Here is a 20,857-nt window from a genome sequence, read left to right as displayed (position 1 = left end):
TGAAGTCTATTACAGGTGTCCAGCGCTTCTGGACGACTCCAAGTGATCCCATAGAGAAGGGGAGGCACTGTAGGTGAGGAGAAACTCTTGTGGGAGCTGCTAAAGGGGAAAGGCGCCAATTCTGGCTTCCTACCCTGCTGAAGCAAAGATTGGTCTCTTCCTGCTCTGTGTACTGGCACCATTTCTCTCCATGCTGCGGAGCTGAAGCCTGGCTGTTTTCTTCACAGTACAAGAGGATACAGTTTCTCCTGGAAAGCGCTACCCCCGCTGACCTGATAAGCAGACAGATAAGTACACTGTATATATTGCTTTGTGCTTTGCCTGTGCACCGTGGGTTAAAAATGACTGACACGTGTGATGATGATGATGCTGCTTGGGACGGGGGATGCGCGGGGCATGTTTTTAGACTGCACATTTTGCGGAGTTAAATTAACATGTGAACAGATGGATCAAGGGGAATTGTGCCCTGCTTGTGAAACTGTGCCCAGTGGTGCGCAAGCCCAGGGGTCTGAGCAGCAAGAACCTGCGTGGGCTGCTGCGTTGGGGAGGTCTATGAATGCCTTAGTTGAGGCTCTTAACAGGCAAAAGGATAAGTCTCCAGGTCCTAGTTCCTCCTCCCAGACTTCCATGTGATCAATTGCTCCTTCGCAAGGGGACCCCATGTTATTGCAGGTCATGCAGGACACTGCACAGGGGATTCATAAGAGGAATTCACTTATGGAAAAGTTTGCAAAACCTCTCTGAGAGTCCTTCCTCTAGGCGGCCTTCAGCTACACCTCCTCTGTTATCATTAGATTCTGATGATGATGGTGTGTGTGCAGATGATTTATCTTGGGACCCAAAGGAAGAGGCTGATGCTTCTGTCCCGGGCATTGAGGATTTAATCCTGGCCGTTAAACAGGCATTAGACTTGTCAGAGGAGGACAAGGTACAGGCTCAGTGTGTATTCAAGAGAATGTGTAGAGAATCTGTGACATTTCCTTTGGATGAAGGTATTAGGAGAAGCTTGGAAAGTACCTGATAAAAAAGTGACTATGTCCAAGAGGTTTGCAAATATGTATCCCATGCCCGAGGAGCATGTGAAATTGTGGGAAAAAGTCCCATTGGTGGACGCTCCTGTGGCTAGATTGTCCAAAGCTACAGCACTGCCGGTACAGGGTGGTGCAGCCTTTAAGGACCCAGTAGACAAAAAAGTGGAAGGATGCCTTAAAGCAGTTTTTGAGGGAGTGGGCTATACACTTCGCCCCATTATTGCCTCAGCTTGGGTAGCAAAAGCTATGATTTAGTGGGCTGTGGCTTTGGGATATCAGCTGCGGCCTGATTCTGAGGCCTTTATCCTAGCTGAAAAACTCAGATGTGCAGCAGAGTACATCACAGAGGCTAAGGAAGAGGGCACAAAAATGGTGTCCAGGGTATCCGCCACATCTGTGTCTGCAAGGTCGAGTGCTCTGGCTTAAGGCCTGGGATGCAGACAGTGAATCTAAGAAGGCCCTTGAAACTCTGGCATTTAAAGGGGAGCTGCTTTTTGGTTCCGAATTGGAGTCTATCATAAAGCAAGCTACGTGGGGTAAAAGCACGTTTCTTCCTACCACTACAAAAGCTTCAAGCTCTAAGTTTGGAGTGTGTAAACCTGCTTTTCGCTCCTCCTTTCCAGGGGGAGCATCCAACAAAGGACAGACGGGAAGATTCCCAGCCGGTAAAGGAAAAGTCTCCAAGTCCAGGTTTGGAGCCTTTGGAAAGAAGCAAGCGTCAAAAGGAGAGGATAAATCCTCTGCATGATGGGGGGAGGCTCCCCATTCTGGCCTCAGAGTGGGGGGTCGCCTCCTAAAGTTTCGGGACAAGTGGAATATTCCAACCTCAGACTCTTGGGTCTTGTCGATTATCTCAAGAGGTTATCTGATAAATCTCAGGGGGATCCTCCATGGAGATTTCTTCCAACCCCTTTGCCAAGGTAAGCCGGTTCACGCTCAGCCCTTTTGGGGGCATCGTTGGCTCTCAGGGGGTTGTTGTCCCGGTTCCTCAGGAGGAATACAAGAAGGGTTTTTATTCAATCCTATTCTTGGTGCCCAAACCAGACGGGTCATTCAGACCTATACTAAATTTAAGGTCTTTAAACCAACACCTTTGGGTGGATCACTTCCACATGGAGTCCCTGCGCTCAGTGCTTGGCAGCATAGAACCAGGGGAATTCCAGGCCTTACCATTTGGTCTGGCAACAGGACCGAGGGTTTTCACAAAGGTGATGGCTGTCATGGCAGCGTCACTCAGACTGAGGGCAATAGTGATTATTCCCTACTTAGACCATGCGCTATTCAAAGCTGAGTCAGAGAAAAAATTGCAGGAACATCTTTCAGTTGAACACAGTTCTTGCAGGACATAGGATGGATGCTCAATCTGCCCAAGTCCCAATTAATTCCCTTGCAGAGATTGCTGTTTCTAGGAGTAATACTGGACACCCATTTACATCAGGTATTTCTACCAGAGTCTACCTTGGCAAAAATGGTGGCTTTCGAGACTCTTTTGCCAGGTTTCATTCCCGAAATTTTCAATGGAACATCCTTTCCTGTTGGTCAGGGAATGCGAAAACCATGAAACAAGAAAGTTTACTTCTCTCTCCGGAGACAAGAGTCCTTACTCTGGTGGACTGACATAGAGACGTTGCAGCTGTGCTGGTCACTTCGCTCTTGGGACTGGGTGGTTATAACGACCAACGCCAGTCTCAGGGGTTGGGGGGCGGTTGCCCTTCACTTACGGTTGCAGGGTCTGTGGTTCAAACAGGAATCCAGACTACCAATAAACATTTTGGAACTTCAAGCAGTTTGGAAAACCCTCCAACAGGCGGAGGCTTGTCCTGATCAGGGTGCAGTCGGACAACGTCACGGCGGTGGCGTACCTGAATCATCAGGGCGGGACTCGCAGCACAATGGCGATGCAGGAAGTCTCCCGGATTTTCAGCTGGGCAGAAACCAACATTCCTGTTCTGTCTGCTGTCTTCATTCCGGGGATCCGGAATGTAGAGGCGGATTTCCTCAGCAGAGAAGACCACCCGGAGGTATTCCAGGAGTTTGTGAGTCGCTGGGGGCTCCCAAAAGTGTATCTAATGGCATCCAGGAACAACTGTCAGGTTCAGAATTTTTTTTCCAGGACCAGGGATCCAACCGCTTGGGTGGTGGATGCCATGACGGTTCTGTGGCTTTCACCTGGTTTACATTTTTCCTCCATTCCCAATGATACCGAGGGTGTTGAGAAGGGTGAAGTCTCAACAAGTGCAGGCCATTCTGATTGCACCAGACTGGCCCAAGAGGTTGTGGTATTCGGACATTCTGAGGTTGTCAGCGGAATCTTGGACTCTTCCTCTTCGTCAGGACCTTCTAAGACAAGGGACATTTCTGCACCTGGACCTAGCTCGGCTCAGTTTGATGGCCTGGCTTATGAGACCTCCTTACTAAAGAAGAAAGGATTGTCTGATGCAGTTATCCAGACTATGCTTAGGGCTCGTAATCCGGTGTCTGCCGCAAATTACCATAGACTCTGGAAAATTTACATCAGGTGGTGTGAGCGTCAGAAAGTGCACACCTCTAGGTTCAAGGTGCCCAGATTTTTGGAGTTCCTTCAAGATGGTTTCTCAACAGGTTTGGGATTACTGTCTCTAAAAGTACAGCTGTCTGCTCTATCCATTTTCTTCCAGAAGAGGATAGCTTTTCTACCTGAGGTTCAAACCTTTTTACAGGGCGTTACCAGGCTTAAGCCTCCATATAGGCAACCGGTGGCATCTTGGGATTTGTCGTTGGTTCTGTCAGTATTGCAGAACCATCCTTTTGAACCTTTTCGGTCGGCTGACCTTAAGTTTGTTTCTTGGAAATTAACATTTTTGTTAGCCATTGCTTCGGCTAGACGAGTTTCGGAGTTGGGAGCTTTGTCCTGTAAATCTCCACATTAAATTTTTCATGAATATAGGGCTGTGCTTCGAACAGTTCCTAAGTTTTTGCCAAAAGTTGTTTCTTCCTTTCATTTAAACCAGGATATTGTGCTCCCAGTATTTTCCCCTCCAGAAGGGGCTAAAAATAGGGCCAAATTAATGAATTGTGACGTAGTTCGTGCTTTGCGAATTTACGTTGAAAGGGTAAAGGACATCCGCAAAACAGATCTGTTGTTGGTTTTGTATGATGTGCATAAGAGAGGGTGGCCTGCTTCTAAGTAGACTATTGCCAGATGGTTAAGGTCAGTCATTGCCTTTGCTTACACCAAGGTGGGTAGACTTGTTCCTTCTTAGATTAATGCACATACCACCAGGTCAGTTGCTTCCTCTTGGGCTGTGCGTCATGGGGCTGCAGCAGAGCAGTTGTGCAGGGCTGCCACTTGGTCCTCTGTTCACACCTCTACCAAATTTTACAGGTTTCATGAGTTTGCGTCGTAGGACGCTTCATTTGGACGGCAGTGATGAGAACTGGCAGTCTGAGCGTACCCTCCCAAAGGACCGACTCGTGAACGTCCCAAGGTTAGCTGTGTCACCGGGATGGACGAAAGAGAAAAGGGGATGTTTTTGTAAAGGAGCCCATACACGCTCCGTTCTGGGCATCTGTTTTGTACTTTTAAAGTATCGTATCGCATCGCATGCATTGTGCATGCCTTGTACATTGATGCGATACGATGTAAAGCTAGTACATACTTTTTGCACTGTACGATGAGATGCGCGGGAGTGCGCATCTCAGAGTACAAAACGGACGGAGCAGGAACGGAGCGTGTATGCGCTCCTTAAGAACTTACCACAAATGCCGGGTCACACCTGGGATTAGGACATGGATCCCATCCCCAGAGTAACGCGGTATTTGCAGTCTGAAAGCTCCGCATCCGACCCAGCTTATTGCCGGGTCAGTGACGTCACACGGTGCAGAGCTGAGTAGCGACAAGTCACTGGGGGCTTGGGAGGAGGCAGCACTTGGAGCTGACAGTGCTGCCTCCTCCATAGTGTGAACGGGATCTGGGTCGCTCAACCCAGGCAACCATTCACACTGCACTTGTCAGAGCCATGTTCAACCCTGGTCATTACCAGGGTTGAACTCCTGTGTTGCTCGACCCGAGGTGGCCGTTTCAGAACGCACCTCGACCCATGTTGGGGCCGCAAGGGCACGACAATAACACGGGTCCAGAGTGCGGTCTGAAAGCGGTATAAAGCTTGACAAATCCCCTGGCCCAGATGAGCTTTCAAATGACTAATATAAACTTTTGCATAACCAAGTGGCCCTAGCCCTAGTAGACTTGATTAATGATTTGGTTGATAACCATACTCCCTTCCCATATTTTACTACCACATCCACTGTGCTGCTCCCTAAACCCCACAGAGACCCAACTTTGCTGGAAGATCAGTCTGCTTGATATGGACGTTAAACTTTTAGCCAAAATAATGGCAGATAGGCTACAAAGTATTATACCAGATTTGATTACTTTCCACCAGTAAGGATTTATAAGAGGCCGCCATTCTGTTAAATGTATTAGAACTGCTCTTGCGGCAGTGGCCGCTTCATCTATTTTGCATTCAAAAAATAACATTTCGTCTTCACAGGGAAGTCATCGGGGGTTGTAGGCAGATCCAGAGGATTAGGCACCAATCTTCAAAGCTTTGGGGCCACCCAGCATGCCTTGCTCCTCTCCCCTATAACCCCGCCTCCATGCACAGAACATCAGTCTTTTGTTGGTGGCTGCAGGAGCAGGTGCACCATTTTTTCTCTCCAGTTTTTTTTCACTGAGCAGTCAGCGCTGACAGTCAGACCGACTTCAGCGCTGCCGCTCATGCACCCCCCGGCGGCGTCCATTACCTCCCTGCAGGGAAATGACGCGTACCAGGGAGACTGGATGGAAGCGCTCCAAGGCGTTAGCACAGCCAGAGCAGCGCTTCCAGGACAGCATGGCCAGAGATCAGGGATGGTAAGTGCTTTTTAAAGCAAACAAATTGTAGTGGTCATAGTGCTTTACCACAGTAGATTGTATTTGCTGTTGCACTTACATTCTCTGCTGAGTGTGTATGTGTGACTAAATGTGCTAACTTTGTTAGAACTGCTGTTACCCTTCTGTTGGTGTCTATCACTACTGCTCACCTGGGACAAGGTGTACCGAGGGCCAGGGTTATTATAGTCACCCATTTAATGGCATAGAGGCACATGTGTGCCCAATACTGTCATTGTTTGCTTAGCATGGCTAGCAAACAGAAACGCTATGCCCCTACAATGCTTTCATGTGTTTCATGTGCAGCTGGGTTATCTGAGCAGGATATTATCCATGAGGGCCGATGTACCAATTGCTGCTGTCCTGTGGGCTTTTCAGCAGGCTACCTAACAGCCCATCAGACTCTGCCTACCCCAAAGGCTGAGGAGCCACCTTCGGCGGCATTTTCACAACTGATAGGTACTTAAATGGACAGCTTAAATCCAGTTGTGGCTTCTGCACCTCAACTTGTATCACCAGTAGTCCCCCCTTGGGTGAAATCCCTAGCTGGTTCTGTTCAAGCCTTGTCACAAGTTGTGAACAAGGTTGCAAGAGGGTCTAAAAGGCCTAAAGAGGTGGCATCATCTCAGTTGATATCATTTAGAACTGACTCGGAGGCCTCTGATGAAGACACTGAGATGAAAGGGGAGGAGGAGGTAGATTCCTCAGAGGAACATGACACAGACAATCCATCTTTGATCATTATAAATGGTTCTTATATAATAGCAGTAAAAGCAGTACTTCTTCCTGATGAAAAATAACCTGCCCCTGTTGCTAAGGAAACTGATGGCATTAAAACACGTAAAACAATTAGATCTGAGTTCCCTCACTCTGACCATCTTATGGAAAAAAGTTTCCTATATCTAAAAGTATTTACTCCAAATATCCATTACCAATTTAACATGGGAAAAACCACCACCAGTGGAATCCCATGTAACACGTTTGGTAAAGCCTTCCATTTTACCAGTAACATCCAGTGCCTCTCTTAAAGACATAAAGGATAGATGTCTAGAATAGACTCCGAAATCCATTTTTTGTGTTGCTGGCATAGCTGGGCAGCAAGGGCAATTGAGGTCTGGGTTAAGGTTATTGAGGATGAATTACCTCCGGAGGCTTTGAAGGTCTGCAGAAATTGTGTTCATAACATTAAAGAAGCTGCAGCCTATATAGATGAGGCCATTACGGATGCATGTATCTTAGCAGCTAAAGCTTCACTTCAGCAACCTCAGTCCTAGCACAGCACATGCTTTGGCTAAGATCCTGAAAGGTGGATATGGAATCCAAACATGCTTTAGAAATATGGGGCGAGATTTAGTGGGTTTACCGTTTTTGGGAAAATGCGATTTTTTTTCTCAAATCGCCCTATATCGCCGTTTTTTAATATCGCATTTTTGCCGCGAATTCGCATATTTAATGAGGTGTGTATTCCGGCATGAAAAGTGCGAGAGTGCGATATAGGGCGATTTTCGGAATGAAAAAGTGCGTATTTTTAGTCATGAAAAGGTGCGATTTTGGTGAAATTGTGCGATTTTGTGATAAAAAAATAAAAAATAAAAAAATGGCGTCCCCCGTATTTTGAAACCAGCACCGGGCTCCAACAGCCCGCAGTGTCATGCCACAGCCGGGAGCCGGGGGACACTTTTTACATAAGGTCCCCCGGCCGTACCATGAGCACCGTGGCTGGTCAGCCTTGGACGGGGGACCTGGAGGAGTGGGGACCCCCCCAAAAAAGGCCCCCCAGGCTTCACCCGTTCAGGGCTGAAGCCCCGGGCTGTCATCGGCGTCCCTGGCCATTGGACGTCGGCCTGATAGGGTTAAACTCACATTCCTAACATTGCTTAATACAGGAGAACTACAAGTGCCAGCAGACCTCCCCCGCATGCTGGGGCTTGGAGAACCACAAGTCCCAGCATGCGGGGCATTAATGGGCCCGCTGGGACTTGTAGTCCACCTGTAAACAGAATGTTAAAAGAAAACACACACACACACATCTCACTTTTACACCACTATACTCACCGATCCAGAGCTGGTCTCCCTTCTGCAGCTGAGTCGGCTCCCCCCGCACTGACAGCAGGGACAACCGGCTTTCTCCGATGCAGCTAACAGCTTCTGTCGCGTTGTCCCAGCGCAACAGAGGCTGAGAGCATGATTGGGCAATGCGTCTCCATGGAGACGCATAGCTCAGCCCTGATTGGCTGAGCTATGCGTCTCCATGGAGACGCATAAGCCGAAGACGCTCTCAGCCTCTGTTGCGCTGGGACAACGCGACAGAAGCTGTTAGCTGCATCGGAGAAAGCCGGTTGTCCCCGCTGTCAGTGCGGGGGGAGCCGGCTCAGCTGCAGAAGGGAGACCAGCGCTGGATCTGGATCGGTGAGTATAGTGGTGGAAAAGTGAGATGTGTGTGTGTATGTAAGGAAGGTCTACCATAACTCTCGTTTTTTACATGACTCCCCACAGACTTGTTATATTTTGTTGTCCTGATTGCCTTTTTCATTGGAAATGACACCACTGTGCAAATATTCATATTTACTGTGCATTTTATTGTATGTCATACACTGCCTTAATAAAAAAATAAAAAAATATGCAGTGCGATACTTCAGGGGGCGTTGGAATTGTGTTAGCTCTCTGCTCCTCTCTAATCATCCTCTCATATGTGTCTCTCCCACACTAGGTCCTGTATGGAATCATCAGCCTGGGGATTTTTTACAACTCATCCACATTCTGGAGCTGGGTAAGTGTGTGTGCTCCATAACCCCCAACTGTACCCCAACACCAATGTGGTAGGACACTGTTACCGATGCTGCCAGTTATCCCTAGGTTACTAGTACAGGGGGCTGCGTACAGGACACTGTTCCTGGTGCTGCCAGTTATCCCTAGGTTACCATTACAGGGGGCTGCTTACAGAACTCTGTTACTAGGGCTGCCAGTTATCCCTATTGTAGGTTACCATTACAGGGTGGCTGCATACAGGACACTGTTCCTGGTGCTGCCAGTTATCCCTAGGTTACCGATACATGGGGCTGCATACAGGACACTGTTATTGGTGCTGCCAGTTATCCCTAGGTTACCAGTACGGGGGGGCTGCATACAGGACACTTGTTACTGGTGCTGGCAGTTATCCCTATTGTAGGTTACCAGTACAGGGTGGCTGCATACAGGACAATGTTCCCTGTATCCCTGTATGTTCCCTTATCCCTAGGTTACCGATAGGTTACCCAAAGATTAAATATATTAAATGAACCGCGCCAAGAGACTGCTGCACAGCATGTACCAAAGGTTACCAACCCCTATAAAACATGCAGTACAAATCGACGGTGCACATTATTGCGTTGTCTGTCAATTAACGAATTTTCTGTTTTTCATCCACAAAATGGCTCCTTCTGAATTGAAGATCACACGTATTTTTCTATCAAAATGATACAAGGGAGACTAGGTCAGTATTATATTACTACAATCAGTTTGATATGGTACCAGTAAAGAACAATAACTGACCAGTCTGCCAAGCCCTATTTGCAACAGATGCCTAAAAAGATGGAAAACGGCACTTGGTTCACCAGGTCAACCAGGAATCCTCCTCACTAACACGTTTAATTCAGGCCCAAAATGCGTTGGTGAGGAGCATTCCTGGTTGACCTGGTGAACGTTTTCAATCTTTTTAGGCACCAACCCACTTCTCTTACCTGGGTGAGCTGTGTGGTTTTTGTTCTTGGAAGCCCAGTGTCACAAGAATCTATTGTTTGTTACTCCATTTTTAAAGACTTTCTTTTGTGCATTCCTGTTACTGTTCCTGTATGTGTCTTGAATACATTTTTGTGTTAAAATATTTTATTGAAGATTGAGAAACATAACAAATTCAAGTACATCGATTACAGAGTTAACGAATAAGCAGGTACTTAATAGGGGATAATGTAACAGATCCGCTGTCGGTCAAGGTCCCTGATATGGATGGACTGAAATCAACAAAAAGAGGGAGAGAGGAGCAGGGGGGAGAGGGGTGGAAAGAGAGTGGGTATGTTGGGGAGGGGGGAATGGAGGAGCGTGAAAATTAGAGATCTATGCTGGAGGTGGGGATGGGAGGAGAGGAAGAAGAGGGGGAGGGGTGGAGTATGTAGAGGTGACGTTAGGGCAGGGCTGGGCAACACCGGCCCTCCAGATGTTGATGAACTACACATCCCAGCATGCCTTGCATCAGTTTCAGCATGGCTACATAGCAAAACTAATGCAAAGTATCCTGGGATGTGTAATTCACTAACATCTGGAGGGCCGGTGTTGCCCAGCCCTGCGTTAGGGGGATATATTGAGACTAAAGTGAAGTTTGAAGATAGGGGTGAGTAAGTTTAGAGTGGAGATATGAGAGGTGGGGAAGGGCCAGGAGGGAGTGGGTCAGACAACTAGGGGAAGGTATTGTTGCCATTGAGTTCAAACTAGTCCCGGTGGGAGAGGTTTCTTGAAGAGTACCAGGGTTCCCACACCTTGTGGAACCTCTCCACTGTGTTATTTTGGAGGCTGGTTATATATTCCATTTTGGAGACAAACCAGATTCGGTTTAGTAGTTCTTGATATGATGGGGGAGCAGGGTTTTTCCAAGCCTTGGCGATCTGGAGCTTGGTGGCGCAAGTGACGTGAAGAATCAATTTTATTAGAAGAGACGGGTAGCTGGCTGAGCCACACAAAAGCATTGTGGTGGGTGTTAGTGGGGGGCAAACTGGTATAGTTGAGTTTTTGACAGATTGGACAATGTTCCAAAAGGGCCTAATACGTGGGCAAGTCCACCACATGTGGAAGAAAGTTCCTTCGCAGCCGCATTGTCGCCAACATGAGTTGGAGACAGACGGATACATAGCATGGAAGCGTGTTGGGACTAGATACCACCGGGTGTAGATTTTATGTGAGGTTTCCTTAACCTCTATGCTGATGGAGCACTTAGAGATAGCTAGGTGGATCTCTTTCCAGGATTCTTCTCCTAGAGAGGTTCCCAGGTCCGTTTCCCAGGCTATTTCATGAGTTTCTACAGGGGGGCTGTCTGGCGTAAAGGACAAAGTGGTATAGATGTGAAATGATGCCTTTATCCATAGGTCTTTGGCCACAAACACTTTTTATGGGTGTGGGGTTTCTGAGAGAGCCCGTCCTAGAGAGAGAGGAGGTGATAAAGCACCGGATTTGAAGGAACTGGTAGAAGAGAGGAGGGAGGTGATGCTTTTCCTTATCGTGAATGTGCCTGAAGCGTGTTATACCTGCTGAGGACCACATGAAGGCCATGTGTAGGGATTGACCGGGGGAAAAAGATGGGTGTTGCCAGAGGCGTGTTTGGGGGGAAGGGTATGAGGTGAGTGAGAGCTTGGTGGCAAGAGAGTCCCAGAGAGAGAGGGTGAGGGAGATTGTGGGTATAGCTAGAACTGTGGCAGGTCTGTATTGGCGCGGGACCCAGGGTAGATAAGAGACAGAGCACCTTTGCGAAATCAGATTCCAGGTCGACCCATCTTTCCACATCCCGGGGAGAGTGCCAAGCAACTAGTTGACTGAGTCTAGACACGTGATAGTATTTAGAGAGAAGGGGTAGGCCCAGGCCACCTGTATGCGGGGTTTCTTGTGGTTCCAAACAAATTTACAATACGAGGTTTGGAGGGTAAAAAGAATTATTTTGGGGACAGTGATGGGGAGAGTCTGGAAGAGATAGAGGAGCTTTTGGAGCACAGACATTTTGATGACATTTATACCCTGTTCAAGATATAAAGGGTGACATTTAATAGGAGTCGATTAGTGTTTTTATGCAATATTTTCGCATTAAAATGGCGATTTCGGATTTTTTGTCCAAATCGCACATTTAATAGGGTGTGCGACGGCCCGTTTTTCGCATTTTTTTTGGCGATAAATCGCACTTTCTAAAAGTGCATAAAAAAATCGCACTTGATACGCATCCAGATGTTTTCGCACAGAAAAGTATACAAATCGCTTATTTAATGGCATGCGCAATAGCAAATCGCACTTTTTTGGTCGATATAAATCGCACTTTTTTCAGACCAGGTTCTGATTGGCGATTTGGCCCACAACTAACTTTGCTCAAGTGGCCAAATGGTTAATTTGATCACAGGTGTCCTCATTTTTACTGAGAAACAGCCCCTACACATACCTCAACATCATTAAGGACACCTGTGAGGGTTTGAGACATGGAGATTTTGCTGAGTAGTTTGGAGTTGGCTCTATGTGATTATGCCCATTTGGAGGAGCTGCACAGTAGGAGGGAGGAAGCTGCGCACCAGATCCAGGTACCCCGACCACTGCGTGCTTCACGTATGTATAATGCTAGGCTGTACCTGGACTCCCTCTCGGATCCACAGGTTGTGGGGATGTTTAGGCTGAACTGCATTAACATGTTGGACTTATAGGAGCAGGTGAGAGATGATTTGGACCCTTACGGGGGTGCCAACTATGCAGTGTCTGGGCTGCAGAAATTAATGTGTGTCACACATGTGTCTCACAAGCAACTTTCTCAAAGCATTTCAATCAAGTGTTACTTGCTTAAAGAAGTTGTGGCGCACATACATTAGATTCCCATGTTCTGAGTCCGAGTGGCAGGACCTTAAGGTGGCTTTCTGTAGGCTCTCAGCATTTCCTAACGTGCTGGGAGCTATAGATTGCACACACATTGGGCTTTGGGCACCGCACGTGAGGGGCCACGTCTATGTCAATAGGCGTGGCCGGCACTCCCTCAATGTGTAGGTGGTATGTGATGCCAGCCTCAAAATCCTAAGTGTAGTTGCAGGCTACCCGGGGAACTGCCATGACGCCTATATTCTGAGGCACTCAGCCCTCTGGGACCGATTCCAGGAACAACAAATGCCAAAGGGCTGGATACTTGGTAAGGGCATTTTTTAATTATTTCAATATCTACTCCTGTAGAGGGTCCCTATAGTCTGTGAAATTTACCCACAACTCCATTAAATCCTCATTAACATTACAATGCCCATTAATTGTGTGTAAAATATGCTGATAGCTGTTGTTACAATCAGTCATTACCAACAATAAGGGTTCCCTGGAGTAATGTGCATGTTGATTTACATCTAAAGTGCCACTGTAGTGTGTAGCCCCTCTGCTTTTACATTTTCACATGCCTATTGCTGTTGTCCCACTTACTCATGTTAGCCCAATGCACATACCTTACCATATACTGCACTGACCTCATCTTTTCTGTAAAGGTGACTCAGGATATGGGTGCCTTCCGTGGCTCATGACATCTTTGCAATCCCCAGAAGGCCCTGCACAGCACCGCTATAACGATTCACATGTTGCCACCCGCAATGTTGTGGAACGCACCTTTGGGGTGCTGAAAAGCCGTTTTAGGTTTTTGGACAGGTCATCAGGAATACTGCTTTACCACCCAGCAAAAGTAGTGATGATTGTCCAGGCTTGCTGCATGTTACACAACATTGCCCTGGCCCAACCTTCCTATGTTGAGGATGCCGATGCAGCAGTCGTGCAGGAAGCTCAAACTACCTTGGCAACGGTAGTACGGGGTACGCAGAGGGGGGATCTGATGCGCAGGGAGATCATCAGGTGCTACTTTTCAGGTAAGTAAATGTGTATTTTAACCTACCCTATACCTTGCCTGTAAGTGTGCACGCATAAACTGAACCAAATACCATACTTTTTCATCAATATTTAGGGGAGTAGTTAGAGGCCTGTTGATGACAATGATTGATCCTGACGTTTCCCTTGGTGACAGCATGCTGGTAATTACAGTATTGCATTTGGAAATACCAGTGAGTTTACACTCATGGGTCTGCAGCTGTTGGTCAACTACACATCCCAGCATGCCCTGGCACAGTTTAAGCAATCCATTGTATGAAAGGTGTGCCAGATCATGCTGGAATGTGTACTTCCACAGCAACTGGATGACTTCAACTCCATAGTTGTATACCTACTACACTTACAAGGTAAGGGAGTGGAGACATTTTTTAACATACCTACACATTTTGAGCATTTCTATAGCTTTAAACCTTTTCTTGCATAGCAAAAATACATTTTTTTTAAAAATAGACCACAGAAACTTCAGTTTGGTGCATGTAATTTTTACTATAAAAATTTGCACAAAAGCCTCTTTTTGTTGTGGACAAACATGAACAATGTGTACAAATATGTTCAAAGATAAAGAAGAAAAATATGCAAAAATAGGCATTTAGAAAAAATCCCATAAATGTGATTATAAATGTGTTTAAAATGCTTTATTTTTGAGAATTTTGAGGCTGAACTTCGGACCAGAATGGATTATCTTCCAAAGGTTGTGTCGGCGTATCACCTTAACCAACCTATTGTTGTTCCGGTACTGACGGGTGATTCAAAACCACTGGATGTTGTTCACACTTTACAGGTTTATGTGAACAGAACCAAGGAGATCCGGAAGTCTGATTCACTGTTCGTTCTGTATGCTACTGCCAAAAGGGGCTGGCCAGCCTCCAAACAAAATCTGGCAAGATGGATTTGCCTTACCATAAAGCAGGCATATATGCAGGCGGCTCAGGTTCCACCCGTGGGGATGGCTTTGGGACGTCCCCAGCATAGTGACTTCAGTGTCCCCTTGGATGAAGGAGAAAATAGGAATTTGGTACTCACCGTTAATTCCCTTTCTCCGAATCCATAGGGGACACTGAACACCCTCCCGGCGCTGTGCTTTTCTGGGTATGGGTGTGTTCAGCTCGCATGTGTTGATTGTCTGCATTTTACAGTTTACAGTTATACTAATGTTACTTTTGCTGTTCTTTACTCTCTCTCTCTCTCTCTCTCTGTCGGAGATTCTCTGGTCTCTTTTCTCCTCTCGGGCACAGTTAACTTAGACTGAGGTCTGAGGGGAGAATAGAGGGGGAGGAGCCATGCCACACTTCAATTTCTTAAAGTGCAGACTCCTCCAATGCATCACTCTATCCCCATCGTAGTGACTTCAGTGTCCCTTAAGGATTCGGAGAAAGGGAATTAACGGTGAGTACCAAATTCCTATTTTTTTAGGGTAATGTGGACGTCATCGTCGAAAAGGGAGATTTTATAGTTGGAGTTGCCAACCGAGATACCCGAAATGTCGGGATTGGTTCTAATCCGGCTGGCCAGGGGCTCTATGATTTGTGCGAACATAAGTGGGGATAATGGGCAGCCCTGTCTGGTCCTGTTTTAAATGCTGAATGAATCAGAGTTTATACCTCCCGCTGAGACTGATGTGGAAGGGTTGTATGGCCTGTAGAAATTGACTCTGAAAACTAAACCTACGTAGGGTGTGAGTTAGAAAAGACCAGGAGACCCCATCAAAGGCCTTTTCTGTGTTTAAGGCTAGTAATAGGGAGGGGAGCTTTAGAGTGTTTGCATGGTGGATCAGGTTTATGGTTCTTCTGGTATTGTCAAGAGCTTGCCGCGTTGGGACAAAACCTGCTTGATCGGGGTGGATGAGGGAGGGAGAATGGGATTGAGTCTATTAGCGAGTATTTTTGCGAAGAGTTTCAGATCTGTATTTAGGAGTGAAATTGGACAGTAGTTTGAGACCAACTGTGGGTCTTTGCCAGGTTTCGGTATGACAGTTATCACGGTTCTGGTGGTGTCTGGATGGAAGAATTCACCCTTTAGAATATGATTAAAGGTGGAGGAAAGGTGAGGGATGAGGGTTTGTTGGAAAGTTTTGTAGTATATAAAGGTGAATCCGTTGGGGCCTGGTGCTTTGGAGGGTTTTTGGGATTTGAGAGCAGCCGTGATCTCGTCCGGGGAGATGGGGTGGCACAGTGTAGCGGAGGTGTTAGGGTCGATCTCGGGGAGAGAACAGATATTCGGATGATGATGACAATGTGGAGTAGGAGAGGGGGGGGGGTAGGAGAGTTATATAATTGTTTGTAGAATTCCTTAAATATAGTATTGATGTTGGTAGGGTGATAGCATGTAGTGCCTGATGAGTTTTAAGAGATGGGATGGCCGAGCGAGCTTTACGGGCTTTTAGTTGGTTGGCTAGTAGGGCGTCAGCTTTATTACTTTTTTTATAAAAGTGCTGATTCGTCCAGAGATTGTCAATTTTCGAATGAGATTTGTCGATTTTCTCTGAGAGAATTGCATTGAGGGGCGGATTTTGCCTCAGTAAGTTGCCTGTAGTTGTCATCAGTCGAGGAGCGTTTGACGGGAGTCCAAGAGGGAGACTTGTTCTAGTAGAGATTGAAGTTTTGTTTCTAAACTTTATTTCTATGGGAGGCGTAACTAATAATGTGGCCACGGATTACTGATTTGTGTGTTTCCCAGATAAGTGGAGCGCAACCCTGATCGTTAGCATTAAAGGAGAAGTATTCAAGCAAGGCCGCTTTTATCTTGGTTTGGGATCTTTAAAAGGGTTTTGTTGAGACGCCAGGAAGGTTTGGATGCCGATATGTCTAGGAGATTAAAGGATGAGTTGAGGAAGGAATGGTCTGACCAGGAGTTGGGGATAATAGAAGAGTCAACCAGGTGGGAAGAGGCCATTGGGCAACAAAAAATGAAGTCGATTCGTGAGTGTGAGTGGTGTGGAGAAATAAGTACAGTCTCTAGATGATGAGTTTACAGCACGCCTATTGTCGATGAGGTTTGTCTCTTTAACGTGCTTTGTCAGGGCGCGGGCTAGGGGATCTAATCGAGTGGGGGGATGGGGGAGGGATTTGTCTAGGTTTGGGTCTAAAACACAGTTGAAGTCGCCGCCTAAGAATAAGTAGCCCTTTTTTTTTTTTTTTTGGTTAGAGTATTAAAGAATTTTTTAAAGAAACGTTGTTGGCCTGTGTTGGGGGGTATAAACGTTGGCAAAAGTAACCTCCGTGGAGCCCAGTCGACCAGTCACGATGATGTATCTGCCGTCTGTGTCCTTGAACACAGGGTGCAGCGAAAAGGGCAGTCTGTTATGGATTAGGATGGCAACACCGTTGTGTTTGGTCGTACTGGAGGAGTATAACACAGTGGAGAAGTGACTGGAGTGGAGAGCGGGGTGCCCGGGCTCTCTGAAATGTGTTTCTTGAACTAATATTACATCCGCCTTCAAGGACTGGATGGTGCGGAATAAGAGAGATCGTTTTTGAGGGGTGTTTAGACCCCTAACGTTCATGGAGGTTATGGTAGTTTTCATTTTTGTTTAAAGAGAAGGAAGGGGAGAAGAGAAACAGGAGGTGAATAGTGAGGGTTAAAGGTGGTCGAGTAGGGAGTTTAGGGAAGAGGAAAAGAGTGAAAGAGGGAAGGGGGTGGGGTCCAATAGGGCCGGGGGAAGGGGGAATGCGCAGATAGTTCTGGAGTAGAACAATGAATGTTGTGGAGTGAGGCCGGATGTATTAGGGGGAAGAGGAAGGTGGGACTGGGTTTGAGTCCTCAACAAAGGAAGGAGGTTCTCAGTTGCTGGGACTGAAGTGTCCAAGGAGGTGAAAACCTTGTAGAAGGGGATACCTCAGGAAGATGTGAAAGGGGAAATTAGGAGGGTATGTGAGCAGGGGAGGGGGGGGGGCCTGGGTGCAGAGAGAAATAAGCATTGTAAAACATCAACAATTTTAAACAACTGGCAGTAAAAACATTAGAAGGTGAAAGAGACCCAAGGCGGGAGGTGGGGGGCACAGGCGGGCCGCGGCACCTGCCGCCACCATAGTTGGCTATATAATTAAATAGGTTGGAAACAAGGGGTTCCAAAGTTCATGGGCACCGAGGCCCCACACCAGTCGCCACGTCGGTCTCTCAAACCGTTAGATATAACAAAAACAACCTAAACAGTTGGTAGTGTAACATTTTTTTAGTCGACATTATATGTCATTGTTTGAGTGGCTGATTAGAGGGGTCAGTAGAGACAAAGGGGCGGAAGATGTGACAACGCTTCAGGTTTAGCCACTCCTTGGCTATGAGGCTGCTTGGCAGGGCGGTTGCTGATTTGTAAATGAAGAGAGGACCCTGTTCTCGTAGAGTCGGGGGGGGGGGGGGGTGAGCTGCGAAGCCTTATAATTGGAGAAGGAGCCTGACCAGCAGCGCTCCTGTTAGAAGGCAGATATATTGATGTATCTGGGGTGGGAAGGCTGCAAGCGCTAGTTGGGGTCCCAGCCGTAGTGTCAGAAAGCTGTTAGCGAGCGGAGAGAAAGCTCCAACGGCGTTGCAGCTCTGAGGTAAGATGACCGCCCCCTCTGCTGGAAGGGAGACCTCTCCACGTGAGGGCTTCCAGAGGTGTCCACAGCAATCTCGGGCAGGAGGGCGGGGAGGCCGTTGGAGTCCGGACACTTGGCGGAGGTCTGCGTCCACCAGCTGAAGCCTCCGCCGGGTCTCAGTGTTGTTCAGCGGCAAGATCTTCCTCCTGGAGCGGCGTCGCTGGAGGGCGTGGAAATTGAGGCCCCGACTTCACTCCGGCGAGAGGGCCGCAACCTGCAGGGACTCCCGGAAAGTCCCCCGGCTCCGCAGCCCTGTGTCACAGGATGGGTACAGTATGGGGAGGTGATCTGGGGTGATTCAAAACTGGTGGTGGGCTTAAAGTGCTAAAGGGGAGCCCCAAAGGAGGAGAACAATTGTCCCCACGTCAGCTCCTATTGCTGACTCTTTAAATAAGAGGGGTTAGGCACTGGGGGGGGAGTGTGGAGTGTCCCCCACCAGGTATGTGCGTGGCAGGAGAGGGTGCAAGCGACTGAGGGGGCTGATAAGGAGGGATTTAGTAGATAGGCAGCAGGAGCCCAGTTTGCAAGCGTCCTGCTTCCTCCACGGCCAGGCCACCAGAGTGTCTTGAATACATTTTTATTGGTGGACCTCTCCGTATTAGTGATGACTGCACATCCATTTGGGGAATCACCAACAGGAAGTATAAAGACACCCCTATATGAATATAGGGCAGTTTGAAAGTGAGCCATAAACCTTAGGGAGCTGGTGATGAGAGGGGGTCCATAAAGAAACTGTTATGTGCAAATAGGGCTTGGCAGACAGGTCAGTTATTGTTCTTTACTGGTACCATATCAAACTGATTGTGGTAATATAATACTGACCTAGTCTCCCTCATTTTGATAGAAAAATATGTGTGATCTTCAATTCAGAAGGAGCCATTTTGTGGAAAATAAAGTGGATATAAAACAGAAAATGTTTTAATTGACAGAGACAGCGCAATAGTGTGCACCGTCGATTTGTACTTCTAGGTTACCAGTGTAGGAAGAAAACAAGGGATCTGGTAACGTGTTACCAGAAAGTGGCGCAGGTTTTGAGGTGCTTCGTCAAGCTGCGGTGCACTTGGAGGGGTTGTCACACCCGTACACAAGCATGCAAAAAGGAAAGGTTTTTGTGCTCCTCTGCGCTAACTTAAATTAATATTTTTAATACTGATAAAGGAATTGTAAAAAATATATGTTTATTATGATGCAACTATTACCCTTAATTTAATTGTAATCATAATAACATTTGAATAAAATAAAAAAATGAGGAAAAATAAATGCAAAAGCTAAAAAAATTTAAAACAAGATTTGCCTAGGTGGGACTATTGATTTATAAAGTGATTTCAGAGACTGAACCAGCCTCACCACAAACCTCTTCCAGTTTTCTAGCTCCAGTCCTTTCCAGGAGCCACCAAAAACCTAGACATACCAGTGGAGTAGAGATCCCGGACCACCTTGGGAATGCCATCCCTTAAGTGAACTCCTCCTTCTTCAACATCTGGGACCTCCCTTCCCCCAAAAGGGAATCACCCCACTTTTCAATTTATTATCTATACTGGAATACAAACCCGAATGGACCTGGACCTGATCAGAAGAACAAAAATACGTTACCGTATGGACTTAATAAATCAATACTCCCACCTAGGCAAATCTTGTTTTTAACAATATTAACTTTTGCATTTATTTTTCTTCATTTTTTTATTTTATTTGAATGTAATTATGATTACAATTAATGTAAGGATTGCATAATAAGTATTTTTTACAATTCCTTTATCAGAATTAAAAATATTAATATAAGTTATCGCGGAGCACAAAAACCTTTCCTTTTTGCATACTTTTGTCTAGGTTACCAGTACCTGGGGCTAAATGCAGGACACTGTTACTGTTGCTCCTAGTTGCTTCTAGGTTACCAGTACAGGGTGCTGCATGCAGGACACTGTTCCTGTTGCTCCTAGTTACTTCTAGGTTACCGGTACAGGAGTTTGCATGCAGGGCACTGTTCCTGTTGCTCATAGTTACTTCTAGGTTACCGGTACCTGGGGCTACATGCAGGACACTGTTACTGTTGCTCCTAGTTACTTCTAGGTTACCGGTACAGGGGCTACATGCAGGACACTGTTCCTGTTGCTCCTAGTTACTTCTAGGTTACCGGTACAGGAGTTTGCATGCAGGGCACTGTTCCTGTTGCTCATAGTTACTTCTAGGTTACCAGTAAAGGGGGCTGCATGCAGGACATTGTTCCTGTTGCTCCTGTTGGTTCTAGGTTACCGGTACAGGGGGCTGCATGTAGGACAATGTTACTGTTGCTCCTAGTTAATTCTAGATTACCGGTACTGGGGGCTGCATGCAGGACACTGTTCCTGTTTCTCCTAATTACTTCTAGGTTACCAGTACAGGGGGCTGCATTGCGGACATTGTTCCTGTTGCTCCTGTTGGTTCTAGGTTACCGGTACAGGGGGCTGCATGTAGGACAATGTTACTGTTGCTCCTAGTTAATTCTAGATTACCGGTACTGGGGGCTGCATGCAGGACACTGTTCCTGTTGCTCCTAATTACTTCTAGGTTACCAGTACAGGGGGCTGCATTGCGGACATTGTTCCTGTTGCTCCTAGGTTACCGGTACAGGAGGCTACATGCAGGACACTGTTCCTGTTGCTCCTAGTTACTTCTAGGTTACCGGTACAGGAGTTTGCATGCAGGGCACTGTTCCTGTTGCTCCTAGTTACTTCTAG

At 46.9% G+C, this 20,857-nt stretch overlaps 1 protein-coding gene across 1 annotated transcript in view; it reads left to right on the top strand.

The window, feature by feature from the left end:
- Nucleotides 1-20,857, top strand: part of TMEM208 (transmembrane protein 208) — a 51,175-nt gene that overhangs the window by 15,381 nt on the left and 14,937 nt on the right. The window contains exon 3 of the mRNA XM_083163931.1: nucleotides 8,654-8,713. Coding sequence (XP_083020057.1) covers nucleotides 8,654-8,713 — 60 coding nt within the window. The remainder of the gene's footprint in view (nucleotides 1-8,653; nucleotides 8,714-20,857) is intronic.

Source organism: Crinia signifera, chromosome 11 (assembly GCF_055691185.1).
Source record: "Crinia signifera chromosome 11, ASM5569118v1, whole genome shotgun sequence".
Lineage (NCBI taxonomy): Eukaryota > Metazoa > Chordata > Amphibia > Anura > Myobatrachidae > Crinia > Crinia signifera.
This window is presented reverse-complemented; position numbering and strand designations above follow the sequence as displayed.